We start from the raw sequence: 25,119 nt of genomic DNA, 5'->3' as shown, positions 1-25,119 counted from the left end.
AACGCTCCTTTTTTTCCTGAGTCCCAGCAAAAGCTCCCCATTCAGCCAGGCCAGTTGTCTTCCCCCCCGGCTCTTCTTACAGCACATGGGGGCTGCCTGCTCCTACACCTTTAAGGTTTCCTACATTTTCAGAAGTTGAAATCCAATTGTAGGATTCCACCAGTTCACTGCAAGCCTCAGAGTTAAAATTCAGTTACTACTAGCAATTGCCGGGGCAGTTAAGCAGCTCCCCTCCCCGATGAATACCCACAGGGAAGTGGCTGGAGCCCTCTGCAAGGGTTTCCCCACACGTCCCTCAACACCAGTCTCAGCCATAGCTTCTATGAGACTTCCCTCCCTCTCCTTTAAAGACAATGGAATCTGCACGTCGGGGAAATAAAAGTGAAAGAGCAACTCCCAAGTGTTAAGTCACATTAAAGTCAGTAAATTATTCTATTAAGCAGGCCCTTCCCTTTTTTCCAGGGGACAAGATGTAAGACCAAGGCAGATGGGGTGTAGGCAGAGGACGGTAAATAGAAAGTAAAGCCACTACACATTATTTGCACCCCTTCAGCATTCTGCAGAGTAGAAGCATGAAGTGTAAAGGAGAATTGACTATGAGGGCAGTTCTGCTAAATACGTGATCGTTCACTTCCCTCCATTAGTAAAGATACACTGGAATGTGCATTATAATCACACTTTATCAGAAAGCGGTGACACGTCTCTTAGAAAGTCTTTGCAGCAGACTTGTTGACCCTGTTCTTTCCCGTTCCCCTGTGACTGAACAAGCCTCGCTACACCAAATCACCACACAAGTACTACTTTCCTAATGGCACATCTAACAAATTGTCAATTGCGTAGAAATTCTGCTTACAGGTACCAGCACAAAAGCCGTTTATTGCCAAAAGTCCAGAAAACGAGGCCCACTTTCACAAGTGGAAGCACGCCTAATTTAAACACAAACTCCAGCTAGCGAGATGAGGAATCCGAGGCTCTCGGACTGCTGCAGCTCCTTTGGAGGACAGCTCTTCATGAAACCATCTCTGTAAGGACCCAAATAAAAGCTTATGAAGTCCCAGCTGAACATATTCAAGTTACATTTAAGTACTGGAGAGCTCAGCCATGGAGTCACATACTGCTTAAATCCCTCAAGGGCAGCATTTGTATATCTCCCCAGTCTGCAGGCAGTTATAAAGAACAGAGATGAAGAGCACATGCTTTCAGCACAAACTTCATGCAGTCTCTCAGACTGGAGCGGGTGAACTCCAGTAAGACACTGCAAAGACTGGCCTTGGAACAAACAACAAATTTTATTGCAAGACAAGAAACAAACCCAGATCATAATTTGAGGTCTAGGTCCCCAACCACCTCTCTTTTCTGTGGAGATTTTAGCTTAATCCTTCAAACTTTGAGTCATTCAATCAAACGTGATCCGAAAACTGCGCTCTTGCTCCTTGCGGCGGCTCTCGCAAACCTTTGTCACCTCTTCTACCTTTCTCTGCAACACAGCTGTGAGAGAAACAAGTGATTAATCTTACCATCACCCGAAAACACAACCCTGCACAGTACAGCCTGCAGAAGCAGCAAGAAAAACATTTTCATTTTGACAGTCACTCAGATTTGACAGTGCACAAAGAAGGACGAAAACCCAACACAAAGCACTGCTAACCCTCCAAAGCAAACGATGTCCAAGAAGTATTCTGAGGCATTCAGGGACTGGCAGGCAGAATCAGAGGAGTCCTGGGACATGTCGTTGACACTTTTTGCCACGCCAGTTTGTTGTAGTTTCAGGGCGCTGCATCAGAGAGCAGAGCAAACCCTCCCTGAACAGGACCTGCAAGCTGGTCTGCAGCTTGAGAAAAAGCAATTGCTCTATAAACCAGTTTCCCCTACCCACCGCCTGTGAAACTAGCTTCGAATTATGCAAATTACAGGCAAACCACACAATCTGTTAGAAGCATAGATGCATTTTCTTGCAGGATATCACACAGCCATAACAAGCTTTTAACTGTAAATACAGAAAAGACAGTGCAATCGCACAGAAGAGCTGCAGAGCACTTGCAGCCACAACACAGATCATCTGTTATTTGCAGATCACTGATTTGGAAACACGTAAGCCACTGATTGATCATCAACTTTAAATGCAGCGGGCATCGCAATACACAAAGAGCCTTGGCACAAGCTAAAGCAATTTCTAATTTAATTCCATGAAAGCTTATCAGAAGCTATTCAACAGGGCTACGGCATTATGTCAGCCTGTGGCCTGGAGACAGATATTCCAGGTTGAGTTTTATTTCGTACAGCATGCCAAACCCAAAATTTTCCGGTAGCATACTAAGCAACACATTTCAGTTTGTCACCTTTCAAAAATTCACCATGCAAAAGTGATTACGGCATACAATGGCAGTCTGCTTCCCTGCCTCACAGATCTCTCTCACTCAACTCTGAACTCAGTTGTAACTACAAAAAGAGAAGACTTTCTGGTTCTCTCAGGCAGAGGCAGGAGGTCAGAACAAGGCTCTGTCCAAACACTCCTTTCACTTGTGGAAGCAGCACCACCCTGTGTCCTTGTTCACCATGTGGCAGTGTAGGTTAACATTAATTTGAAGAAAGTGCCACAGCTGCACACAATTGTTTAACAAGTCAGACTTGTTAGTAGCCACTGTATATGACTTTGCCTAGAAAAGGTCACTGGCTGTTGTGAAACAGTCCTGGAGGTGTTCCAAAGGAAGCAACACTGGCAACATTACCTGCAGCACAAACGTCTAGTTCTGGTTTGCTGGTTGGTTTTTTCTCTTTACATACAAAAAGAATGTTAAGGAATGTGTCCTTCCCAGGCCTACTCCATTTACTGACGGCAAGGGCTACGTGAAGGCTTACTTCAAAATTGCATCGTTTTTCCACCGTACCACTTAAGTGCACACAGTAACAGGAATTCTCCTCCTCGCTAAGGAACCCGCAGAAACAGAGAGATGCAGTAACCTTTTTCAAAAACTGCCATTTCTTAGGCTTATTGCTTCTTTCTTCTTTGAAGGTGAACTGAAGATGAACTGTTTCTTCAGATTTACATTTCCCAGCAAAGAGGATGAATTGTTATTAACTGATAAGACAGTTTCTTTGGTACTGAATGACAGAGGAAAAAAATGGGTCCCCGTTCTAGGATATCTTAAAGGAAACAGGTTGCTATTTTCACACACGTCCTGTAAAGTCAGAATTCTGATGCCATGGGAGCTGCACCAGATTTTCCACATGTTTGGAATGCGGAAGTTAGCATATATGTTCTGGAAGAAAAAGCCAAATGAAATCCTGACCTAAGCCAATACTACTATTTAAACGTGGATAGTAGTGTGCCTGCTTTCACCCAAGAAGTACACCAGATGTGAGCACTTGCACAGCACTGCAGCACACAGTGCAATTTGGTGCTGGTGAGAGGAGCGCTGCTTTATTCTGCCATGCCCCCGTGTGGCTGCTAACATCAGTTAAAATCAAAACCGTGTAGACTTCTTGAATCCCTCACAAGGAGGCACTCCCTGTGAGAAAAGTTCCCTTTTTTCTGTTTGTTTTTACTATGGCACCATGGTATACTAGTTAAGGGTGAATCCAAGACAAGAAACAACAGTAACTACACTATCAAGTTTTCACTACTGAGTGCATCTTCAGCTCTGCATTACATCTCAAGTTAGTGCTACTGTAAAATTTCCACGCTCCAGAGTTACTGCCCTTGCACATAAATGCATGCTGCTCAGTCTCACCTAGATTGGGCTTTCCCGTTGAGGGGGGCAGGGGAGGATGACAATATTAAACACACACACCCCCACCCCCCGAATTGTCCTATTCCAAAGGGAAATCCCGCAACCTTTCAGAAGTTGAAATACTTAACCTTAGTGTGACAGAACAAAGCATAAGGTTTTCAAGTCCTCTGCTTTGCACCGATGCACTTCAAGCAGTGCTTTTTTGTAAAACATTGGCAGTTGCCAGGAATTACTTCTCAGCAGAGGCCTTTAATGCACGTCAGGAGAATTCAAGCACAGAAGGGGCAGTGCCATTGAAAGTGAGGAGGAGAAGATTCCTCAGGGATCTTCGCGAATTCATTTACGTTCAAGAAACACTTGCACACGTGCTACATGCCTTCTGTTTACATTCCCAAAAAAGCTGCAAGACAAGACTCACCTGAGTTCTGGTCAATCCACTGCAATGAATCCATGTGTGCATTCAAAATTTTACAGATCTGCTGAAGCTGAGTAGAAACAGAACGGGCAAGTCATTTGTTAGAGTACACAAAAACTAAGAGCAGTAGAAGACAGCCTGCCCGTCCCTGCCTTTGGAACATCATGCAATCAAATTTCTCCTATGTACAGCTCCATTAACTCAGCAGCCACTTTCCCAGGGAAGTCTGTGCAGCAATCGTGTTGCTTTGCTTCTCTTTACCATCAAGAAAACAGACTGGTTGGGAGTATATGCCTGTGGCTTAGGCTTCTTCCAATTCAGACCGAGGAACCACCACAACATTAACCACCTTAGGCTTGAGGTGGAAAAACTAAAAAGGAATGGGAAAAAGCTCAGTCTGCAGTACTGAAGGGAAATTTCTACTGAAAAAAAGCTTCTCAGTAAAGCCACAAGAATATCAAGATCAATTTAATACATATCCGAAAGAGCTGGTAATTCAGATCTTGTTTTCATGAGGATACCACAGTAGTATACAGAGAAATTATGCAGCAGCTATGGAGGGCATTCTGAACAAAATTTAGATTTGCCACAAGAAAGATGCAAGCGGTGGAGTAGGCAGCGGATCAACGTTAAGAAATGCCTCTGAAACAAGTTGTAATCTAGGCAAAAATTAGACAACAAGCAAAGAACCAGAGTGAGATAATTTGAAAACTATGAACAGAACTGCAGAGCAAGTACGCGAGTCAGGCTGGCTTGTACTGTGTCATAAGGCAAATTTTACCAGAAGAGAACCAACTCAAAGGCAAAACAAAATACCTTTCCAAGGCTGAAACTACAAACAGTGGAGTATCCACGAGTGGACAAACAAAGAGTTACAACTGTTTAAATATCCTTTGTCTCTTTCCCAACATACAAAAAATAAAGCTTGGATTTACCGGGTCACTCGTGTCTGCTGGGCCTCCTGATGTATTTAAGTGCTCAATGATGTCCTTCAGATCTTGTGCCATACGCTTCAACTGAGCATCTATGTTTTCAGCCAGTTTATAGCTGCAAAACACATGGGAACTAAAGTCAGAATATTTAAAGTGAGCTTCAGAAGACCTGCTCCCAAGTCACACCAATTTGGGGAATCAGAATTAGCCTCCAACGCCTTTCAACCAAGGCTGGCAGATACGTGGGAACAGCACCATGAGAGGCATTCTATCACACAGATGAAGCAACTCTTAACCTCTTCCTCTCTTGACAGATACATGGAATCAGACAAGCAACAGTGTGGAGGGCTTTCTGGAAGGTTTTGTCAGAACTGAAGGAACCAGCTAGTCCAGATTCTTCAAGATTCATCTCTCTTGAACCAAACACTTCTTTCAATTACCCTGCTACGATTCAACACTTAAGGCTTACAAGGATGCTTGAGAGCAGAATGCACTGTGTGTGGCTCACCACTTCTATTACTAAATAGTCACTAATTTTCAGAGATTATGCCAAAATTAGTAACCTCTTCCCAGAGAGCAGATTAGACCAACATCCAAAGAGCTTTTCGTGCTGATTCAAGGGCTTCCAGTTGCAATTCCCCTATTTCTAATGTGTAAAATCTAAGTTGCCATGCATAAAACAGGATTACATGTTTGACAAAGGCCACTGATAGTTCAATATTGTCATGTGTCCCAACTCTACTTCTTGCTGATTGATCATCACCACATTAGCCCGCTCATCACATGTTCCACGCGGATTTTTCTCTTACGTCCTCTCCCGTTCTTCATCTGCATGCTGCAAGTAGATAGTCCCGCTCTGTTCCTTCACAGACTCCTCCAGAGGGGTCAACAAGTCTTCAAGCTCTTTCTGCTGTGACAGAATGAAGTCTAGCTCCTGATCCAGTCTGAAAAGAGACAGCGTTAACCACGCCACTTAGAGTTTATATACATTCTACATCTGCCATGCCACAACGCGGGAAGATGCAAAAAAGAAACAAAATCATCTCAAGTGTTCATAGTTTCCTACCTCTTCTGATCAAGCTTCACTTTCTCTACTTCTCTGTGTAGTGAAGTAATCTGGAAACAGAAGACACTTAATTATACTACAAAAACTCAAAAGTCAACTCATAAAAGAAGAGTGGTGGAACTGAGAAAGCCAGCACCATACAGATGTCTACTGGAAACAAGAAACAGTTACATAAAGGTTTCCAGACCAAAAACTGAGTAATGGAGGTTTGGCTTTGAAAGCCCCACCCTAAGATAACTTGTTATCTTAGTGTAAACTCACAGAACAGATTTCCAAGCTGCAGTGCCTATAGAACAGAACATACAGTGAGCCTTTCAAAAGCATTCAGATGTAATCACATGTGGGTTTTTACCAGTAGAAGGTCCCACTAGATGGCTTGCCGCATCTGTAACACTGAAGGCCTTTAAGAATCTAGGCAAGCAAAATCAGGTTACGCTGGATGTCACCTTACCTTCTCCCCATTCTCTATCAGCGTCCGATCCCAGGCATTAACTTGCGTAGCCTGATGGAGAAAGTGTTTCTCTTGGTCTTCCAGTTCCAGACTCCACTTGTTTATCAAACTCTCCAGCTGGGCATAAGTCATCACTGGAGGCGCGCTGACAGGAAGCACGAGACAGCACAAAACACAAGATCAAAACCCAAAATATAATCACAACAACACTCATTTCCCCTTCCTCCACCAGATAGCAGCATTAACCCTGCCTCTTGCCCCAGTCACAACATAGTCAGTTGTAACAAAACACTCACCTGGTGGTGGTTGTTGTAGTTATGGCAGCTGCAGAAGTCCCAGCTCCAATGGCACCAGTTGTAGTTAATGGCTTCAGATTCAAAGCAAAGCCAGAAGCAGAAGTAGTGCCTGAAAGAAGAGATTCAAGTCAAGCAACAGGAGAGGACACATCTGCTATCTAATAAATCGAGAACAGGTCCAATATACACTTCTAAGCACGGCACTGTATGAGCTCAAATAGGTCCCTTACTCAGAGAAACACAGCTTTAGCCCACACCTCTCTCAAATCTCCTCATGTTTTAGTATTAGACCTAGTAACTACCAGCGCTCCCAGTTCCTCTCCTGCATCTTTGCAGAAGATGAGGTTCCTGTGTTTTCACAGAGCTAAGAGCATCTGTCAGATGGTACTGGCAGCCAGTCAAACACCACTTCTAGGCACTCAGCTCAAATTCTTCAGTCACTCCAGAAACAAGCTTTAGAAAGACCTTGAGAGCTGAGCAGCGTCCATGTTATTACACTGGACACTGACCGCTAACTGCATCCAGAAAAGGATGTTCAGTCCTGAATCCCAACACTGTGCACCAGCAAATTCCACTGCAGGTTTTCACATGAGGGTGGCCACTTAAACACAGCACTTACCTCTGCAGTTTGGGGAAGAAAAGTTCATGAAATCCAACACTTTGAAAATTACAATAGGGAAGAAGCAGACTAACGGGGCAGAACTGAAACATAAAATGTCTCTCCCTAATAATCCCCACAAGTCTTTGGCCTCTCCCTTCCCCCACTGGGACACCTCTCCCTCACCTCTTAGAGCAATTCTGCACCTACACAGGCAGGCTAGAGGAAGAGCAGCTAATCTATGTACTTTACTTGCTCCAGAGTAGAACATCAAAGCCTAGGGGCCTTCCTTCACCCAAAGTCCCTTTGCTGTGGACAGGCCCTCAGAAGTCATCAGTAACTGTGCATTTGGGGAGATGGAAAAGGAGGATCAGAGAAAGTAGTACTGCATTATTTTCAGTTACTGGAGGGCATTAGAAATTACAACTGCTGTGCTGCTACACCAGCGTGGCCCTTTACACTACTACAGAGCACTGAAGGCCGGCTTCCTTCTCTTCAGCTACTTTCAGCAGCTAGTTCTTACTAGTGGCAGTGCTTGTTGCGGCAGCTGTTGTTCCAGGAACTTTTAATCCAAACCCAAGAGTTCCAAGACTGGCTGTCCCAGTGGAAGGGGCACCAACTGTAAACAGAAGACAACATTAAGAGTTTGCGTAACCCAGTAAACACAGTGCCCCTTTGAAAAGCTCCACCCTGCTTGCTCACTCATCCCCATCTGGTCTTTCTTTGTATTATCCAGGATCACCCTTTAGGTGAAGGATCATCCAGACACGACATGAAAAAAGGCAGGCTGAAGCTACAAAATAGCCAGAATGCTCTGCGATTCTTCCAGGGAAATTTGTCGACCCAGGTGCCAAGCTACTGTCACTTCTCTTTACCTATTCTGAATTATCTAACATTGAACTGCTATCAAATGCTAGAAGAAGCAAAGGGCACCGGGCACTGGCAGGCAGGAAATGCAATCTCTGCATGAGTCTACTTGCTAAAGCAATACAATTGCACATACTACAGGAAACACGCCGGTCACATCTCTGTTGCCTGGAAAGAACCCACCTATTATCATCATCTAAGAACAAGGTTTCAGACATCCTGATAAACAGAGAGTGCCCATTAGCTTAAAAGCATTCTTAAACACCAAGATGAAGGTCAGCTTTGGAACCAGAGTAGCAATGCAAGCATTGCAGAGCTACTAAAAATACACGTTGTTAGGCTGGTGTATATGGTATATAAATTGCGGCTCATCAGAGTTAAAAATAATCAGTGTGACTTTAACATAAAACTTGTGAAGGTCCTTGGGAGTAGCTGCCTAACTTTACAGAGGTAGGTGTAAGACAGTTGTATTAACTCTGGCAAACATTGACATTTGCTGTAGCTAGCCTCCACAATCAAAGGAAACTGAAGCATTAACACCTCATTGCAGGTTGAGAACGCAAGCTGTTAGGACTGTCTTCAAACCTGGGCTACTGCCTTGAAGCTATCAGAAAACAGACACTATTTTCCTGCCATAAAAATAGTTTTGCAGGAGGAAACTTGCCAGTTATTACCAGAGGAACTTGCAAACATACAGCTGTGTGAATACTTGGTTTTAGCATGCTGCATGTCCGCTGTCACAGGCCACTGTTCTTAAAGAAGTGCAAACACCTAATGCAAGAGTCAAAGGCAGACGTAACCAGACTCAGGGCACTGGCGTCTGGAAGACAGCAGCTAAAACATCACTAGAAAGCTCAGTTGTGGCAATACTACCCAGACAGAGAAACAAAAAATTCACATACAGCTAAAACTGCCCTGTGCCACTTGCCCACTCTGAATCTAAAGTGTGCTTTGGTTTGAACAAAACCCTCCATGCCTCACCACTGAAGGCAGTTTGCCAGAAATCACAAAGAGGGAGGGTGGCAAACAGCGAGAAGAGCTGGCCTTTTGAATTCTCCCATGTTACCCCAGCATCCGCAGCTCCACTACTGACAGGTGGCACCAACCATGCTGACCATTTATTCCCCCAACAGGTAAAATCTCTACATTGTGACTTACGTGAAAGGCCTGTGCTGGTAGACGACGTCGGTGCTGAAGAACTCACTATAGATGCAAACAACGTAGGCCCCGTTGAACCAAGAATGGAGGTTGTGGTGGTAGAGGCAGCTGTAGCAGCTGTGGATGTTACTACAAACAGAAAAAGCGTCCATCTTGTACAATCGTGCTGAGAATGCAATACAAATTTGCCTATCCACACCACCTTTTTATGGATGTCAGAATTTTAAACTAATTTTCCTCTTACTCTACCTCAACTCTATCTCTTTTCCAATGTATCCTTTAAACCTGCGGCTCCCTCCCACTTTCCACTGCGCTCCAACAACAAGTACAGAACAGAATTTGGCACGTGGGACGCAATAAAAAAAAAATACAGGATACGAAGTTCAATGGCTGTATGAACTGTCACAGATTACTGACGCCATTGCAAATTCACAGTAACAAACGCTTCTAGCACATTTCCAGACTCCAGTTTAGAAAACTATTCCCAGAAGGACAGCGCAGTCGCAAAGTCCGGAGCAATTATTTCCTAAAATCACATCCTACCTCCAAGTTTGGTTCCAAAGGACAGAGCGGGTCCCTGGGTGGTACTAGTGGTCAGCGTTGCCATGGGTGCACTAGTGGCTGCTGTTGAAGGCAATGACCCAAAGTTTAGAACTGGAACAAGTAGCATAAGTTAAAGATGAACCTTTTCCTACAGAGACACTGTAGCTTCCGCTGATCACAGCAACAGCCAAGTTAGAAGCAGTAAGAGCATAAGAAAAACAGTAACAGTCAATGTGACAAATACTCTGCATTATCCAGGAAATAAACTAGGGCTAACAAGCTCGTTGCCTACAAAGACTTTCAAGAATGACTGTTACACAGATGAACACCACCCTCACCCCAGAGCTGGTGACCTTCGCTCCGAGGCCTGCACTGTCACCCACAAGTAAATCAAATGCTGCAAACTGAACTTTTGCCAGGCTAAACCTGCAGGAGTGGGCAGGCTCCTGCCACTGGGAAGGTAAACCGCAGTTTAATCACAACATCCAGCCAGGCCAAGGTACTGTCCTGAGAAGCTTCCCCAAACACATGCTTTGCTTGGCCAGACTGGCCTAGGCAAGAGACAAACTCACTAGCTTATTTAAACACATATTCAAACTCTGCCAGTTACTGTAATGTGAAGAAACAAACGGATTCAAGCACACCTGCTGGGACCCTAACGGATGGGGTTTTCTGTCTGTATTACCTGCTGGCCACAAGAAAACAAATGACCAATACAAGTTCAATAACACACGAGGCTGGAGACATCTACTTCCCAGGAAAACAGTGTGCCGAAGGCTAAATACCAATTGTTACTCATCACTGGAGACCCTGGGTAAGCATATCGGAAAAAACACTGATTCCAGCCACTCGCTTCATTTCACACCAGCAGAAGCAGGATGCTGCAGAACCTCCCCAGCATCCCCAGCTGCCCTCCCTGCTGACAGGCTTCCTGACTACAGCTGCCATGTCAAGCCCAGGCACCCACCTGCGGACTGCCCCCCAAGGCTGAAGGGCGTTGTTGACTGGGTTGCAGCTCCTAAGGTGGCAGCAGTGGTGGCAGCAGCTGCAGGTGCTGTTCCAAAGGTCAACCCTGTGGGCGCTGCTTGCGGAGCTGCAGTGCCGATGCTGAAGCTGGCTGTTCCGGCCTGAGTTGTGGCACCACTGGAAAAAGTAAAACCTCCAGTTGTCCCAGACACAGCGGCGGTGGCAGTGGTGGTGGTACCAGCAGATCCAAACACAAAGCCAGAAGGGGCTGCTGCTTGACTTGAGGGCACGCTGGCTGGTACAGAGCCACTAAATCCAAAGCCCCCTGTGATTCCAGTAGCTTGAGTTGCAGTGCTGCCTCCAAAGTTTAATTTTGGTGCATTTGCCCTAGAGAAGAGAAGAGAAGAAGCCAATGTCTTTGAGACGTATGTGCAGTCAAGTACAGCGTCGGCTTTCTTACAGACCGTTTGCTGACAGCAGAAACCACCTTTCAAAGAGTTGTGCGCTTGACCAGGTTAACGTTTCCGTTTCGACAAAGACTGTTATCGCCGCTCCTGCCATCTGCAATCCTCTGTTAAGTCTCTTTATGCTGACTCCCCCTTAATTACCTCCACCCATCCAGGCACCAGAAGACATTTATGGCAGTCTAAGTGAAGTTGATGATTCTCTCAGCTCCTAAGCACCCTTCTCGCTCCCTCTACACAAGACTACTTTTTTTCAGCTAACTTCTACTGCTAGTCCCCATCTGAGCTCCCTTCCCACTGGCAACCTTTGACAACAGCAGTCCTGAAGAATCACAGCAAAGCCTACGGCCATTCCTAAGGACAAAGCGATCCCACTTGGCTGACGAACCATTCTGAGCGCTCCAGATTCCCATCAGAAAGGACAAGACGTTTTATGCTCAGATGCAAAGCCTTACCGTTTCTTCATGCAAGCATCAATACCCCAATTGCAGACTGAAGCGTGGAACAGCTTACTCTCACTACCCAGCAGAAAAAGTCAACGCTGACAACTAACAGGTCTCACTGCACGCTTTCCCAGACGTGCCATGGCGCAGCAGGAATTCTAAGGCACGAGAGCAACAGGTTTGCTCCCTCGAGAATTACTTGCCAAGCGCTTCCACAGCAACGAGGAGCACGTCAGCCACTCGCACTCCCCACTGGCCGGGGCCGCTCAGCGACGCCAACACCCCCACCCCGGCACCGGCCTCTCACCCCAGCGGGAACACGTTTGCTGCCGGAGCCGCGGAGGCCGTGGCCGGCGTCCCGAAGCTGAAGCTGGCCGGCTGCGCGGCAGTGCCCGGCGTGCTGAAGGAGAAGAGCCCGGCGGGCTGGCTGCTGGCAGACGTCTGGGCCGCGCTCCCGAAGCTGAAGCCCCCCGAGGCGGCAGGCGTGGAGAAGGAGAAGCCGGTCGTGGCCGTCGTGGCGGCCGCCTTCGGCGTGCCGAAAGTGAAACCGCCTCCCGCCGCACCCGACCCGAGGTTGAACTGGTTCATGGCGGCTGCGGCGAGCGGGAAGAGGGACCGGGACCGCCACCGCCAGCGGCCGCGGACCCGGGCGAAGGAGGAGGAGGAGGGGGCGGCGGCGGCCCAGCTCCCACAGCCCACCGGCCCGCCGAGCCCCACGGCGCCGCGCGCGCGCAGGGATGACGCACTTTACCGCCGCTCTGCACCCGCCCCTCTCCCCCGCCTCCCAATCACCGGCCGGGTCTGCCCGCCCTCAACAGCTACTGGCTAGCCCCGCCGCCGCTCGTGGGCGGCCCCGTCGGATTGGCTCGCGGGGCTACAAGAGGCGCGGAGGGGCAGCGGCGCCCCGTTACTGTGGTGACGGCGGACGCGGCCGGTGGCGGCACCGGGACGTTTGGGCGGCCAGAGCGGCTGCTCGCTGCCGCTGGAGAGCCGGCCGCCCCGGGGCGGGCCGCTGCGCCGAGCCGAGCCTGGGGCCGTCTGCGGGAGGGTGGGCTGTCCCGGTGCCCGTACCGCGGGGCCGGGAGCCGCTGTGCAGCCTGAAAGCGGGGCCGTGGTGAGGGCGGGTTTCCCTGACAGACACTGAGCTTCCGTTCGCCCTCAGCTTGGGCCTGGAGCTGGGGCTGTCCTGAGCCTGCCTGGAGCAAGGCGGGCTGGCAGAGAACCTGTGCGCAGACCTCTGCGTGGCCCCTCAGGGCCGGGCCTGAGCCGAAGTGTCGTGCTGCCCTCGCCCTGGCTGCAGCAGCTGCAAATCCACGGTGACGTGGGGTCTACCAGAGCTCATCGAGCTCATCGTGGGGTCTACCAGAGCTCATCGAGCTCATCGTCACTCTAAGGCTTGAGCTGTGTTTGCAAGTGATGCCTGTGGAGCAAAAGAGCCTACAGCCTGAGCTCAGAGAGGGAAGGTTGATTGTGTCCCATTATATAGGTTTTGACATCACGCATCTAAGAGTTTGGCTAAACTTTATCCTTCCAGAACACACAGCAGGAAAATGGTGCTTCATGGACGCTACGCTCGTACGTTGTTCTTCCTTCATCTGCCACTTCTTTTTTCTGCATAGGTGAGCAGTGGGTATTGGCATGGACAGTGTTTCCTCAGGCTCTTCTCTGCAGTTCCTTGCCAAACTGCTTTGTGATGCTCAAGAAGACGACGACGATGATGATGATGAACATGTGGTGAGTCTTTCATAAGAAATGCTCTGCTTCTTTTACATGTTGTACCACAGCCTAACCTTGTTAACTGAGGAGAAGCAAATCTCCCTTTTCCCAAAGTGAATAAAAAGAGAATGAAAACCTTAGAAGGTTTTTGGACTGACTGAAACAGCTAGAAGAGACTTTTAGGGTAACAAGCTCTTGCGGGAGAGAATAAGGAAGATGCCCCAGGAAAACAAGGAGACATTGTGACCACAAAATGGGAGGGAGGTTTAATTTTTCAGCCTGAAGGAAACAAGAACACGTAGTTGAACGAGCTTTAGATGCTTTAGACTTCCCCCTACTTTTCCCTGAAGTCTGCCAGAGATGAAGGCAATTAGAGCTAAATACTGCGTATGCAGGGAAAAAAGTTGCTGCTCAACTTCTGAGTAAAGACTGAAATATCCAGAGGCGACTGAGTGTACCAATTCTGTGTGTCAGGCGTTGAAGAACTGTAGGGATAACTGATCACTGAAGTGCAATAGATATGTTGGTGATTGTAGAATGGGGAAGGGTGAGTAATCATTCTAAGGTGAATGATCTGAATGATTAATGAGAGAAATATCTTTCCATTCTTCTACATCAATTCATTTCAGGACTAGATGAAAACCACAGCTTTTGGAAAATGCACATTGTTCCCGCAGTGTGCAACTGCTGCTTTTATCTAGGCATGCATGTGTGCTGGGGAGAAGCATCCCAGGAGGGCCACAGGTGCCAACAGTCACAACGTAGGAGGCCTCTGTGAAGGCTCAAAGCTTTGCCAAGTCTCTTAGGATTTTGAACAAGTCACAGTATGGCATGGATAACAAAAGTGGCAAATGCCTCAGTGTTCCTCCAAATCACTCCTCGACAAAGAGCCGGCTGGCTGACCCGGCAGTTGTGCGCTAGTAGTGGCAATGGTAGTAATATTTGGGGTAAAAGGGGTGCATATCCCGTGAAATTCCCTCTCCGTAGGTGGTAGATGTGGTCCTTCACACTCTAACTACCCTTCAGCTGTTTAATGCCTGCCTTTTAAAACTAGCATTATGGCTGTACATCTTTGCAGTAAACATCCTGATTTTAAAAGAATTTGTTTACATCTTATTAATAACATGAATGATACTTCAGAGGCAGAAATGGAAAATTGCCACAAGGGATGTCAATTAAGTCTGAGTCAATCTGGGTAAATTGAGATCTTTATTTTGATTTAATTTAATGTTCTGCGCATATGAGGCACTTTTATCAAACCAAGGAATCTTCCTATACAGAGAAATGCCTCGCATGGGCCTATTAGCACTAAATTGATTCATAATCAGAGGAAAATGTTGTTGCCTCACATGATCGCTACTGTCAAAAGGAATCCAAACGCTGTGATGGGGTTTTCATGTCGCACCCTTGGTTTCCTGCAATATTTTCATGGCAGACAAAGCATGGAAATTTCGCCAAAATGCCATGGGAACTAATACTCCAAAAGCACATCTGTCTGTAATACCGTGCTTCTGGGAGTCCTGCTTAAACCCAGTGTGTCAAGGTCACTTTCTGCTGGGTGAGAGTGGAGAAGAGAGAACGTTCAGTGGTTCGGTCATGGAATTGTGGGATAATATTTTTTGGATTCTAGCAAGGATTTGTTTGACCTCAGATAACATTTTATATTTATTGACATTATCATTGTTAATGAGCTGGGCTCTGTGAAAATTGATTGCAGTTCCATTTGCCTTTTTTGCAGCCACACTGTTCTGTTAGCGCCATGACTCCTGGTAGTATTGGACCAGTGAAGAAAGAGACCACTGGTAAGGAGGAGTGTTTGTATGGTTTAGCATTCAGTCCCATGTTAGCAGACTGTAACAGCTGTAGTAAGTTACCACTGATGGGGTTTGCCTCAATAAGAGAGTGGTCACTGACCTTTGAGATGGAAATAGCATTATGTTTTTACAATTACACTGTGGAATTCTTCTTCTCCTGAAAGCTTAACTGCAAAATATACAAAGAGAAGCAGAAAGGGTAACTCCAGAGCACAGCAGCCTCAAGTGGCGATGATAAGCAGAGTACAGAGCACAACCTGGTCACGGCCTGAGGGGAATCATAACTGAGCAGCAAACAGCTCCGTATAAGTACTCTCATGGAACTGTTAATGCTCACTTAGCACAAACAAGGGAGATGGACTTCTAAGTACTCACCTGAAAGGACCATCATGGAGTAAACTGTGTGGAACTGAGCCTATGCCTATGAGGAGGAAGAGCTTCAACAAGGCCCAGGATGAGTGTAGCAGGAAAGGAGCTGTAGCAAAGAGAACAAATAGAGTGTTTTTGCCTGGGATTCCAACAATGACCAGAGAGTCTGTTTTAAAAACCTCCAAGTTGCAGATTTACCAGCTTACTAGAAAATACATTTTTCCATGTAGGACAGGCGTAAACCATAGTGTTCTGCTCGTGAACTTTCATGTGTCTTCAGTACCTCATCTGGGCTGTGCTCAATAATTAATGGGAAGAACGGGATTTCTTTGTGAGGAGGAGGTCCTTTGTAAATGACGCTGCTCTCTTAAAAATCTCATGTCGGGGGGCTTGGGGAAGATTAACATTTCATACTTCTACACTTCACCCATTTTGAAGGGCTAGGTATTTTATGCCTGAAAGGAGGATTTCCTTGACAGAGAGGTTGGGTGAAGGAGATTTAAGGGAAAGGAAGATAAAACATCCTCCCTCTGCAAATTCTTATTCCTAAGATACTGAGGTGAAGGGGACCGTAATCGTGAACTAGAATGCTTTTAGTACAAAGAGTTTTCTAAAGTCTACAAAAATCTAAGTTTTCAGCAAAGCTGGAGGAACAGAGACATTCCAAAATCTGACAGCGTGATTTTTCGCATCACTTACAGGTACTTTTCAAGTGAAATCTGAAAACAGGAAAACTATTTGGAATACAGAGGAGGTCCCAGAAGGATCTGAATTTGATGATACCTGGGACCCTAGAGAACAGCCGGAGTAAGTGAGCTGAGACTGCCTGCATGGGCTCTACGTAGCATTAATGGAAATATGAGTTAAACAGCCATCTGAAAAGCTGGTGTCATGGAAGGAGAAAGGAAGGGCATCAGTGTGGCATCTAAAGCAGCAACCCATGAGGAGTTGATTTTAACCTCTCTCTTGGAAACCTTCTGATCTCATAACAGAAATGTAGAGTTGGTTTTTCCCGTCATAAGACTACTTATGTAGTGTCAAGATACTTGTATAAAGTGAGATTAGGAGGGGAAGTAGGCCAGCAAAATGGTTTACTAGCTTTCAGATACACCGTTTGTGTGAAATACCTGTCTTTTCCCGCTGCAACGGAGATGCATTCATTTTTCATAGTCATCAATTCATAAAGTACTCCAACTTGTATTTGCATTTCAAAGAATTAAGCTCTTCAGAGACAAATAGTACTACGGGAAGGAAGGCTATATGCAGGCAGTTTTGAACTTTTAAATCTTGTCATTCAAGCTTAGTTTGTCAAGGGACAGCCTTAAAACCAGAGCCTTTTCCCTTGTCCATAGAAAAACTATAACAAAAACGTTCTTGAAATAGATACCATCAGGCATGTTACTTGTAGTTTGTGGAGGTCAGAAAGCCTTCAGGGTCAATCCACAAAGCAGCCTTTGCATTTCTAATCATTGTGTTCTGATGCAATATCCTGGAGTGCTAAATGCTGGAGCAGATGGGCTGAAGCCCATGAAGCTGCACGTCGTACGCTAGTTTGTGGTCCAGAATCCTCATTTTTCTCTGCACCTAAGTCATGCCATTAGGTGTTCAGTTTCCTGATCTAAACACGGGACTGAGACCCACCTGAACTTGGACTCAGCATTTCTGAAAATGATTTGGCATTCACCTATGGCCTCACATACAGTTGTTCTTGAGACTGTCACCTGTGTGAGGTATAGAACACGCTCTCTTTATATGGTGGGCACAACGGAAGCTTTTCTCATGCCATTTTTTGACCCTTCCCCTCCCTCCTGGGTAAAACGCAGGGCTTCTTTAGCCTCAAGCAATTATGTCCTGTGTTGCACAGATGAAAAGAGAGTATGAGTCTTTGTAATAGTTCATCAAACTGAATCAAGGAAAACAGCCCAAACGGAAAACAGATGGCTAGAGAGGTGCATCCAGAGCCATTAGACAGATTTCTCATTGACTCAGGAATTATTACGTACACAAATGAACACTGGAGATATGAAAAAGAGTTTCCATACACTCTTTCCAACGGCTTCGAGAAGTGACTCACTCCACTTATTTTGCCCTATTTAGTAGGAGTAACGCATGTTCTAAAGACAAATTTAGTTTGCATTTCCTCATTAAGTCTCAAGAGCAAGGGAGTACGTGATTCTACATTTTGTAGACGTGGAGGGGGAGAAAATAAATGTCGGCTGAACGCAAAAGAATTGAAATTTGGCAAAGGTGTGTTACGCTCAGGCTGCAAGAATGCTCAGGCTGCCTGACAGAAGAGAACACGCGTAACTGCGACAGCATCCTTTTCAAATGCGTTTCCCAAGAGTCTGTGGTGTTTGACTAGTTGGTAAGTACCCTATTCACTTAGGATGCATTTCCTGATCCTGCAAAGGCTGGTTAGTGAAGTAGAGGCAGCAAAGTGAGTGCCTTGGAAGGTGGAGTGAATGACCTTCATCTGCCTTCTAGCTAACTCAGTCATTGCTCTGAACAGAAACCCAGTGCAGACGGGTTGAAGGCTTGAAGGGAGACTGAAAAGGAGGAGAGACAATGCGATGAGGATATTTACGGTCCTCTGAGAAATACAATCTCCTTTAGCCTCCTGCCCCTTCTCCAGTATTACTAGGCAACTACTTCTCTTCCTCAGGTATCAGATTTTATTCAAACAGTGTGTGGGAACAGAGGACGTCTTCTTTGGGATGAGCAGGAAAGACCCCTCCACAGCCTGCTGTGAAGATATGGTGGTGAGCTGAACCTGTATCTCCCATCCCTTCTTTGTGCTCTTTCTCTGCCCTTTTCAATCCTGCTGCCTTCTTGAGGGACAGAATGTAAACACCAAGCTCTATTGCTGCCTTTGGCCTCCTGTAGAATTTTCTCGTGGTTCTTCCAAGCATTTGTAGATGATACTCACACTTGCTAACCTGAGGAGCTCTGCGTATCTCCTCACGGACCTAGTGTACTCAAGAGAATCTGTGCAAATGTATATGCCACATACAGACTTGATGGAAATAAAAAGTAGCTCTAAGATGAAGTTCCATCTTGGACACAGTTTTGGAGGGGAGAGGGGTGGGAAGGAGGTGGTTTTCATCTGCCTGCATTTACTACAAGGTATGTGAGTTAGCAGAATGCTACAATACTGACAGTCTTTAAAGTTACAGGTATCAGATCGTTTCCCATTATTGTATGATCAAAGACTTCCCTGCTTTCTGAACTTCAGGACAGGTAGAACTGCTGTGCAATTTTTCTAATCGAAGCAAGCTGTTCTTGGCACACACAAAGCCAGGGGGTTTTGCTGGATGTAGAATACCTGTCAAGTACATTATCAGCTCAAGATTTTGAAGAAAATAGCGTATCAATACACGTCGCTAAGCTATTGAAAGCAATGATTATCACTGTCCTATTTTCTCCGATACAAATGATTATCACTGTCATATCTTCTCTGATACAAATTGCCTACTCAGAATGCTGCTCTTTGACACTAGCATCAAAATATTCATGGAGATGAGATCTTTCGTGGCTCGTAGGGCTGCATATCTCATCACAGCTTTACCTCTGCCCATCATTTCAGATTAAAATCAACCTGCCAGAGACAAAGTACTCAGACATCACATTAGATATCCAGGACAAGGTTCTTGACCTTCGAACTCCCAAAAAGTAAGTGAAACACAATTGGTAGAAGTACAGTTAATATTTTGTTTGAAAGGAGGTTTAACCAAACCTTCCACTGAATGCTGTGTGGAAAGATAAGCTAAAGGTGAAGGTCTGATTATTAATTGCACATGAAAAATAGATATAGACAAAACCCACCATAGTCCGTCTGTAGGTGTATATTGTGCTAGCTTTGAATCTGCGATACTGTTCTAGCAAAAATAGCTTTAAGACAGGTTTTGGCTACTTAAACAGCAAGACTTCAAGGGCCCCAAATGTCTGGCAAAAAACTGCCCACGGTCTTGAAGGACTTCTTGGGAGTTTGCTTTCTAAACACTAATTTGTACAAATAAGTAACTGAAGATGGTCAAAAATGTGTAGATACATTTGCAGCAGGGGAAATCCAAATTGTGGACATATCCAGGCAGGGATGCAGAGATGGAAATGTTACAAGGTTTCCCTAAAGATATTTCCTTTGAGTTTTGGTTTTTTTATATAGGGCTATTTCAAACCTACAAAGATAATCTACTGACTGGTATACTCTCAGACTTGTCAGTCTTCCTCCTTATTTCCCTCAGCGTGCAATTGCCGTGCCTGAGATTTCCAGATAATTCCCATGTCTGTTTTGCTTTAAGTCCTTCTTCACAATAGAGTGCTTTCACAAGAAATCTTAACCTTCTCTGGGCTGGCATTGAATGGGATGTGGGAAGATCCATATGTGAACAGCTTCCTACAAATAAATTCAAAGTGCAGGCCATGGATTAAGGCCCAAATAACTTCTGTCCCTAGCAGACTAACTATAGAAAAGCCATCTTTCTCACAGACAATACCCAGCTGAGTTGATTACCCCCTGGTTGGATTTAACCCAAAGATGCAACACGAGTGGAAGAATGTTTGGAAGTGCTAGCTCTCAAACTGGAAAATCAGGGGGAATAATTGTTCAGCTAATGACTTGCAGAACCTATAGGTAGTTTAAAGAGGTAACTCAATGCAATACCGCAGATATAGGAAAACCTCAGCATCCTTTTTCTTTTGCAGTTCTGTCTTTTTGGTGACTCAGATCTGCTGTTATCTTCTTAGTATCCAGCTGTCTCTAGTCACAAGCCTAGCAAACAAAAAGTTTGCCGTAAATCTAATGGTTGCTTGGGTACAGCCTGAGCCAGTGCCGCTTTCACAAATACCACAGAATCACTAAGGTTGGAAAAGAACTGTAAGATCATCAAGTCCAACCATCAGCCCAACACCACCATGGCCACTAAACCATGTCCTGCAATGCCACGTCCATGCGTTCCTTGAACACCTCCAGTGAGGGTGACTCCACCACCTCCCTGGGCAGCCTGTTCCAGTGTTTCACCACTCTCTCAGGAAAGAAATTTTTCCTAACATCCAGCCTAAACCTCCCCTGAGGCAACTTGAGGCCCTTTCCTCTTGTCCTGTCACTAGTCACTTGGGAGAAGAGACCAACACCCACCTCTCTGCAACCCCCTTTCAGGTAATTGTAGAGAGCGATGAGGTCTCCCCTCAGCCTCCTCTTCTCCAGACTGAACAACCCCAGTTCCCTCAGCCACTCCTCATAAGACTTGTGCTCCAGACCCCTCACCAGCTTTGTTGCCCTTCTCTGGACATGCTCCAGCACCTCAGTGTCCTTCTTGTAGTGAGGGGCCCAAAACTGAACACAGCATTCGAGGTGCGGCCTCACCAGCACCGAGTACAGGGGCACGATCACCTCCCTGCTCCTGCTGGCTACACTGTTTCTGATACAGGCCAGGATGCCGCTGGCCTTCTTGGCCACCTGGGCACACTGCTGGCTCATATTCAGCCAGCTGTCAATCAACACCCCCAGGTCCTTTTCTGCAGGGGAGCTTTCCACCCTCTCGTCCCCAAGCCTGTAGCGTTGCATGGGGTTGTTGTGACCCAAGTGCAGTACTTGGTACTTGGCCTTGTTGAACTGCATACAATTGGCCTCGGCCCATGGATCCAGCCTGTCCAGATCCCTCTGCAGAGCCTTCCTACCCTCGAGCAGATCAACACTCCCGCCCAACTTGGTGTCGTCTGCAAACTTGCTGAGGGAGCACTCAATTCCCTCATCCAGATTGTCGATAAATATATTAAGCAAGACCAGCCCCAAAACTGAGCCCTGGGGGAGTCCACTTGTGACCGGCTGCCAACTGGATTTGTCTCCATTCACGATGACTCTCTGGGCTTGGCTGTCCAGCCAGTTTTTTACCCAGCGAAGAGTGCACCTGTCTAAGCCACGATTCACCAGCTTCTCCAGGAGAATACTGTGGGAGACAGTGTCGAAGGCTTTACTAAAGTCCAGGTAGACAACATTCACAGCCTGTCCCTCATCCACTAGGTGGGTCACCTGGTCATAGAAGGAGATCAGGTTGGTCAAGCAGGACCTGCCTTTCATGAACCCGTGCTGGCTGGGCCTGATCCCTTGGTTGTCCTGCACATGCCCTGTGAGCGCCCTCCAGATGAACCTCTCCATAATCTTCCCCAGCACCGAGGTCAGCCTGACAGGCCTGTAGTTCTCCGGATCCTCCTTCTGGCCCTTCTTGTAGATGAGTGTCACGTTGGCAATCCTCCAGTCATCCGGGACCTCCCCTGTTAACCAGGACTGTTGATAAATGATGGAGGGTGGCTTGGCAAGCTGCTCTGCCAGCTCCATCAGCACCCTTGGGTGGATGCCATCAGGCCCCATAGACTTGTGGGTGTCCAGGTGGCATAGCAGGTCATTAACTGCTTCCTCCTGGATCACGGGGAGTTTATTTTGCTCTCCATCCTTGTCTTCCAGCTCAGGGAGCTGGATACCCTGAGGATACCTGGTGTGGCTATTAAAGACTGAGGCAAAGAAGGCATTAAGTACCTCAGACTTTTCCTCATCCTTCGTGACAATGTTCCCCCCTGCATCCAGTAAAGGATGGAGATTCTCCTTGTTTCTCGTTTTGTTGTTAATGTAGTTGTAGAAGCATTTTTTGTTATCCCTTATGACTGTGGCCAGATGAAGCTCTAGCTGGGCTTTTGCCTTTCTAATTCCCTCACTGCATGACCTAACGAGGTCCTTGTATTCTTCTTCAGTTTCCTGCCCCTTCTTGCAAAGGTGATAAACTCTCCTTTTTTTCCTGAGTCCCAGCAAAAGCTCCCCATTCAGCCAGGCCAGTTGTCTTCTCCGCCGGCTCTTCTTACGGCACATGGGGGCTGCCTGCTCCTGCACCTTTAAGGTTTCCTTCCTGAAGAAGGTCCGGCCTTCCTGGACCCCTTTTCCATTCAGGACTGTCTCCCAAGTGACCCTCTCAACCAGTGTCCTGAACAGGCTGAAGTCTGCCCTCTGGAACTGGTAGTGGTAGTGCAAGTTTTCTCAGTACGAAAGAAACAAACAAGATTTCAATTTCTACGTACTGAAAAACACTGTATTCTCATGGATGTGTAGGAGGGCTCAAAGGAACTGTTTCTAACTCTGTAGTCCTGGGGCTGATTCTAAGCCAAGCTGATTTTAAGGACTTTTCCAAATTACAGCAAATGTTTGCCTTCAGTAGGTATGGTGCAAAGGTGTTTTGACTGTACATCTTTCAGGCATGGCTCCTACAAGACAGCTGAAAAGGTCTGAGAAAGAATCAGCATGACTTAAATCCCAATTTAAAGTAACCCCCCTCTATGCTACCATGTTGTCTTGTTGGGCTTTATAGAGTTTGGCTGGGCAGATCTCTTGATTCTAAAGTGTCCTTGATTCTGTTTGCACTGTCAGTAGAGTGGAGGTCCAAGACTGGCCCATCATTCATATTGTTAATATATAAGCCTGGGATAAGAGGGGAAAGAGTCCAGAATTTGCATGAGAAAGTAAGTTTGAACTGTTGTCAGCGAGAAGAGTTGAATGGGTCCAGACTGAGACATCGTCGTAAGGAGATAAACCGGAAGTCTTGTCTGACATAGCAAGGAACTGTGGAATAGTTCCCGAGTCCAAGATCCAGCCTTTCTTTGTGTATTATGTGCTTAAGCCACAGGTAGGGGATCACTGAATTAATCTTCAATGTAGGTTAAAATTCCAGCAACTTCATGACTGTAAGTCCATTCTCATACCTGAACTGTGCTTTGCAGTGTAAACATATCCTTTGTGAAACTGGGATCTCTAATCAGGCTGCACCACTTACTTCTTTTTACTGGAGAAGACAAACTCCTGAAGACATGTTCAGGCTTTAGGCATTATTCAGATTTTTACCACCAGGAGAACATTATCAATGCAGCTCCTCCTTCCTCTGCATTTAAAATGCAGCACTGTGCAAAAGCAAGAACAGTGGAGAGAGCTCACAATCCATCATTGGAAACTGTTGTCATAGCCACAGCCAAAAGAAAGGAATAGTGTTGGAAATATTTCAGGGCCTGTATAGCTGTGCATCAGGTATTGCAGGAACCCCACAACCCGTCATGAGAACGAGATATACTGAAAGAACATTCCTTGGTATACTGATTGACAAATTGCAAGAGTAACTTGCAGTGCCATCTTAATTGCTCACACAGTCTGAGACGTTGAAATTCACTGTCCTCTTTTACAGGAAGCTGCTGCTGCACCTCCCCTACCGTGTAGACAGCAAGAATGGTAAAGCTCGTTTTCTCTCGGAAGAGGAGACCTTGGAAGTCACCTTGAGAGTATCAAGGAAGTTTGATTTCATAAATTTTGTCTGATGGATAGAGAAATAGAGAAATAGAGAAAGTTTGCAAAAAGTAATCTCTTAGTTTGAAGTCTTCTTGAAACCTAACTGGTCATGAAATAGTAGATTGTTTCCCTTGAACAGTCCGGGGGAATATCCCTGGAGAAATTGAATGAGTCAGGAGGAACAGAGCACCTGTAGGATCTATAAGCTGAGGCAGTCCAGCTCTTGCACTGTTCTGGTTAATGTTCTGCTTCCTTCAGTCTGATACAGGCTCTGTGAATCAGAAACTAAGAGATTACAATTCTGTAAACCAGAGAAAGTCTTTTTGTGGTTATGGCTGATAAGTTGCACAATGTAGGTTTGGCCAATGAGTCTGGTGCTTAGTTACTGTTGCAAGACTTGCAAGTGGTAATACTCTTGCTTGGTCTTCAGTGCTGGGACTGGGACCGGTTCCGAATCTCCTCTTAGCTACTACTTGATGAGAAGATCAAAGCTCTTCAGGGATCCATATCCACATCTGAGACCCCTTTACACTGGCAGAACAAGGTCACCAACTATAGTTGGATTGTTGAACAGCTCAGCTCTTTTGAACAATTTTTGACAATGTCCAGTGTTCAGTGTCATCTGTTCACCTGTTGTCCCTCCAGGTATTTTTCTGATCTTTCTTGATTAATAAAGAATGTGTTCTAATGAACAGTTCCAGTTACTTTTCACTCTGCCTTCTCTATATTATGTCTGGAGAGACTTCCTGAAAGGGAGATAAGAGGAACTTTGCAAACCAAAGCATCACTTAGAGGGCTGAAATGCAACAAAAGCTTTTCTTTGGCCTTCAGGTCCAATCTAGAGCTACCGAGATGGGTAACCAAAATGTTTCTCTTACTAGCTGCTGGGCAAATACATTCATTTAACATTGTTAATAATGCAGGAAACAAAGGTATTTGCTCAATGATCAAAGTGGAGAGGACAAGCAGGGCC

At 46.0% G+C, this 25,119-nt stretch overlaps 2 protein-coding genes across 3 annotated transcripts; one reads left to right on the top strand and one right to left on the bottom strand.

Annotated features, from left to right (window-relative positions):
- Positions 1-1,264: 1,264 nt before the first annotated feature.
- LOC132318150 (nuclear pore glycoprotein p62-like) lies at positions 1,265-12,518 on the bottom strand. Of its 2 annotated transcripts, none has more exons than XM_059824430.1 (12): positions 12,238-12,518; positions 11,025-11,410; positions 10,058-10,168; positions 9,515-9,643; positions 8,013-8,108; positions 6,892-7,000; positions 6,596-6,740; positions 6,145-6,194; positions 5,888-6,022; positions 5,082-5,193; positions 4,150-4,216; positions 1,265-1,488 (listed from the first exon to the last, which is right to left on the bottom strand). In XM_059824430.1, the coding sequence occupies exons 1-12, from the start codon at positions 12,516-12,518 to the stop codon at positions 1,397-1,399; spliced, it is 1,713 nt and encodes a 570-aa protein (XP_059680413.1). In that variant the 3' UTR covers positions 1,265-1,396. The 2 variants fall into 2 exon arrangements, with proteins under 2 accessions (XP_059680413.1, XP_059680414.1); XM_059824431.1 differs by having other exon boundaries at positions 10,058-10,138.
- On the top strand, positions 12,517-24,175 carry LOC132318183 (dynein axonemal assembly factor 6-like). The gene is made up of 7 exons (XM_059824572.1): positions 12,517-12,631; positions 13,558-13,664; positions 15,385-15,448; positions 16,531-16,636; positions 18,492-18,588; positions 19,413-19,498; positions 24,046-24,175. The coding sequence occupies exons 1-7, from the start codon at positions 12,517-12,519 to the stop codon at positions 24,173-24,175; spliced, it is 705 nt and encodes a 234-aa protein (XP_059680555.1).
- Positions 24,176-25,119: the final 944 nt, after the last annotated feature.

Source organism: Gavia stellata, chromosome 14 (assembly GCF_030936135.1).
Source record: "Gavia stellata isolate bGavSte3 chromosome 14, bGavSte3.hap2, whole genome shotgun sequence".
Classification (NCBI taxonomy): Eukaryota; Metazoa; Chordata; class Aves; order Gaviiformes; family Gaviidae; genus Gavia; species Gavia stellata.
Note: the sequence above shows the minus strand (reverse complement) of the source record. Positions and strands in the feature narration are given on the sequence as shown.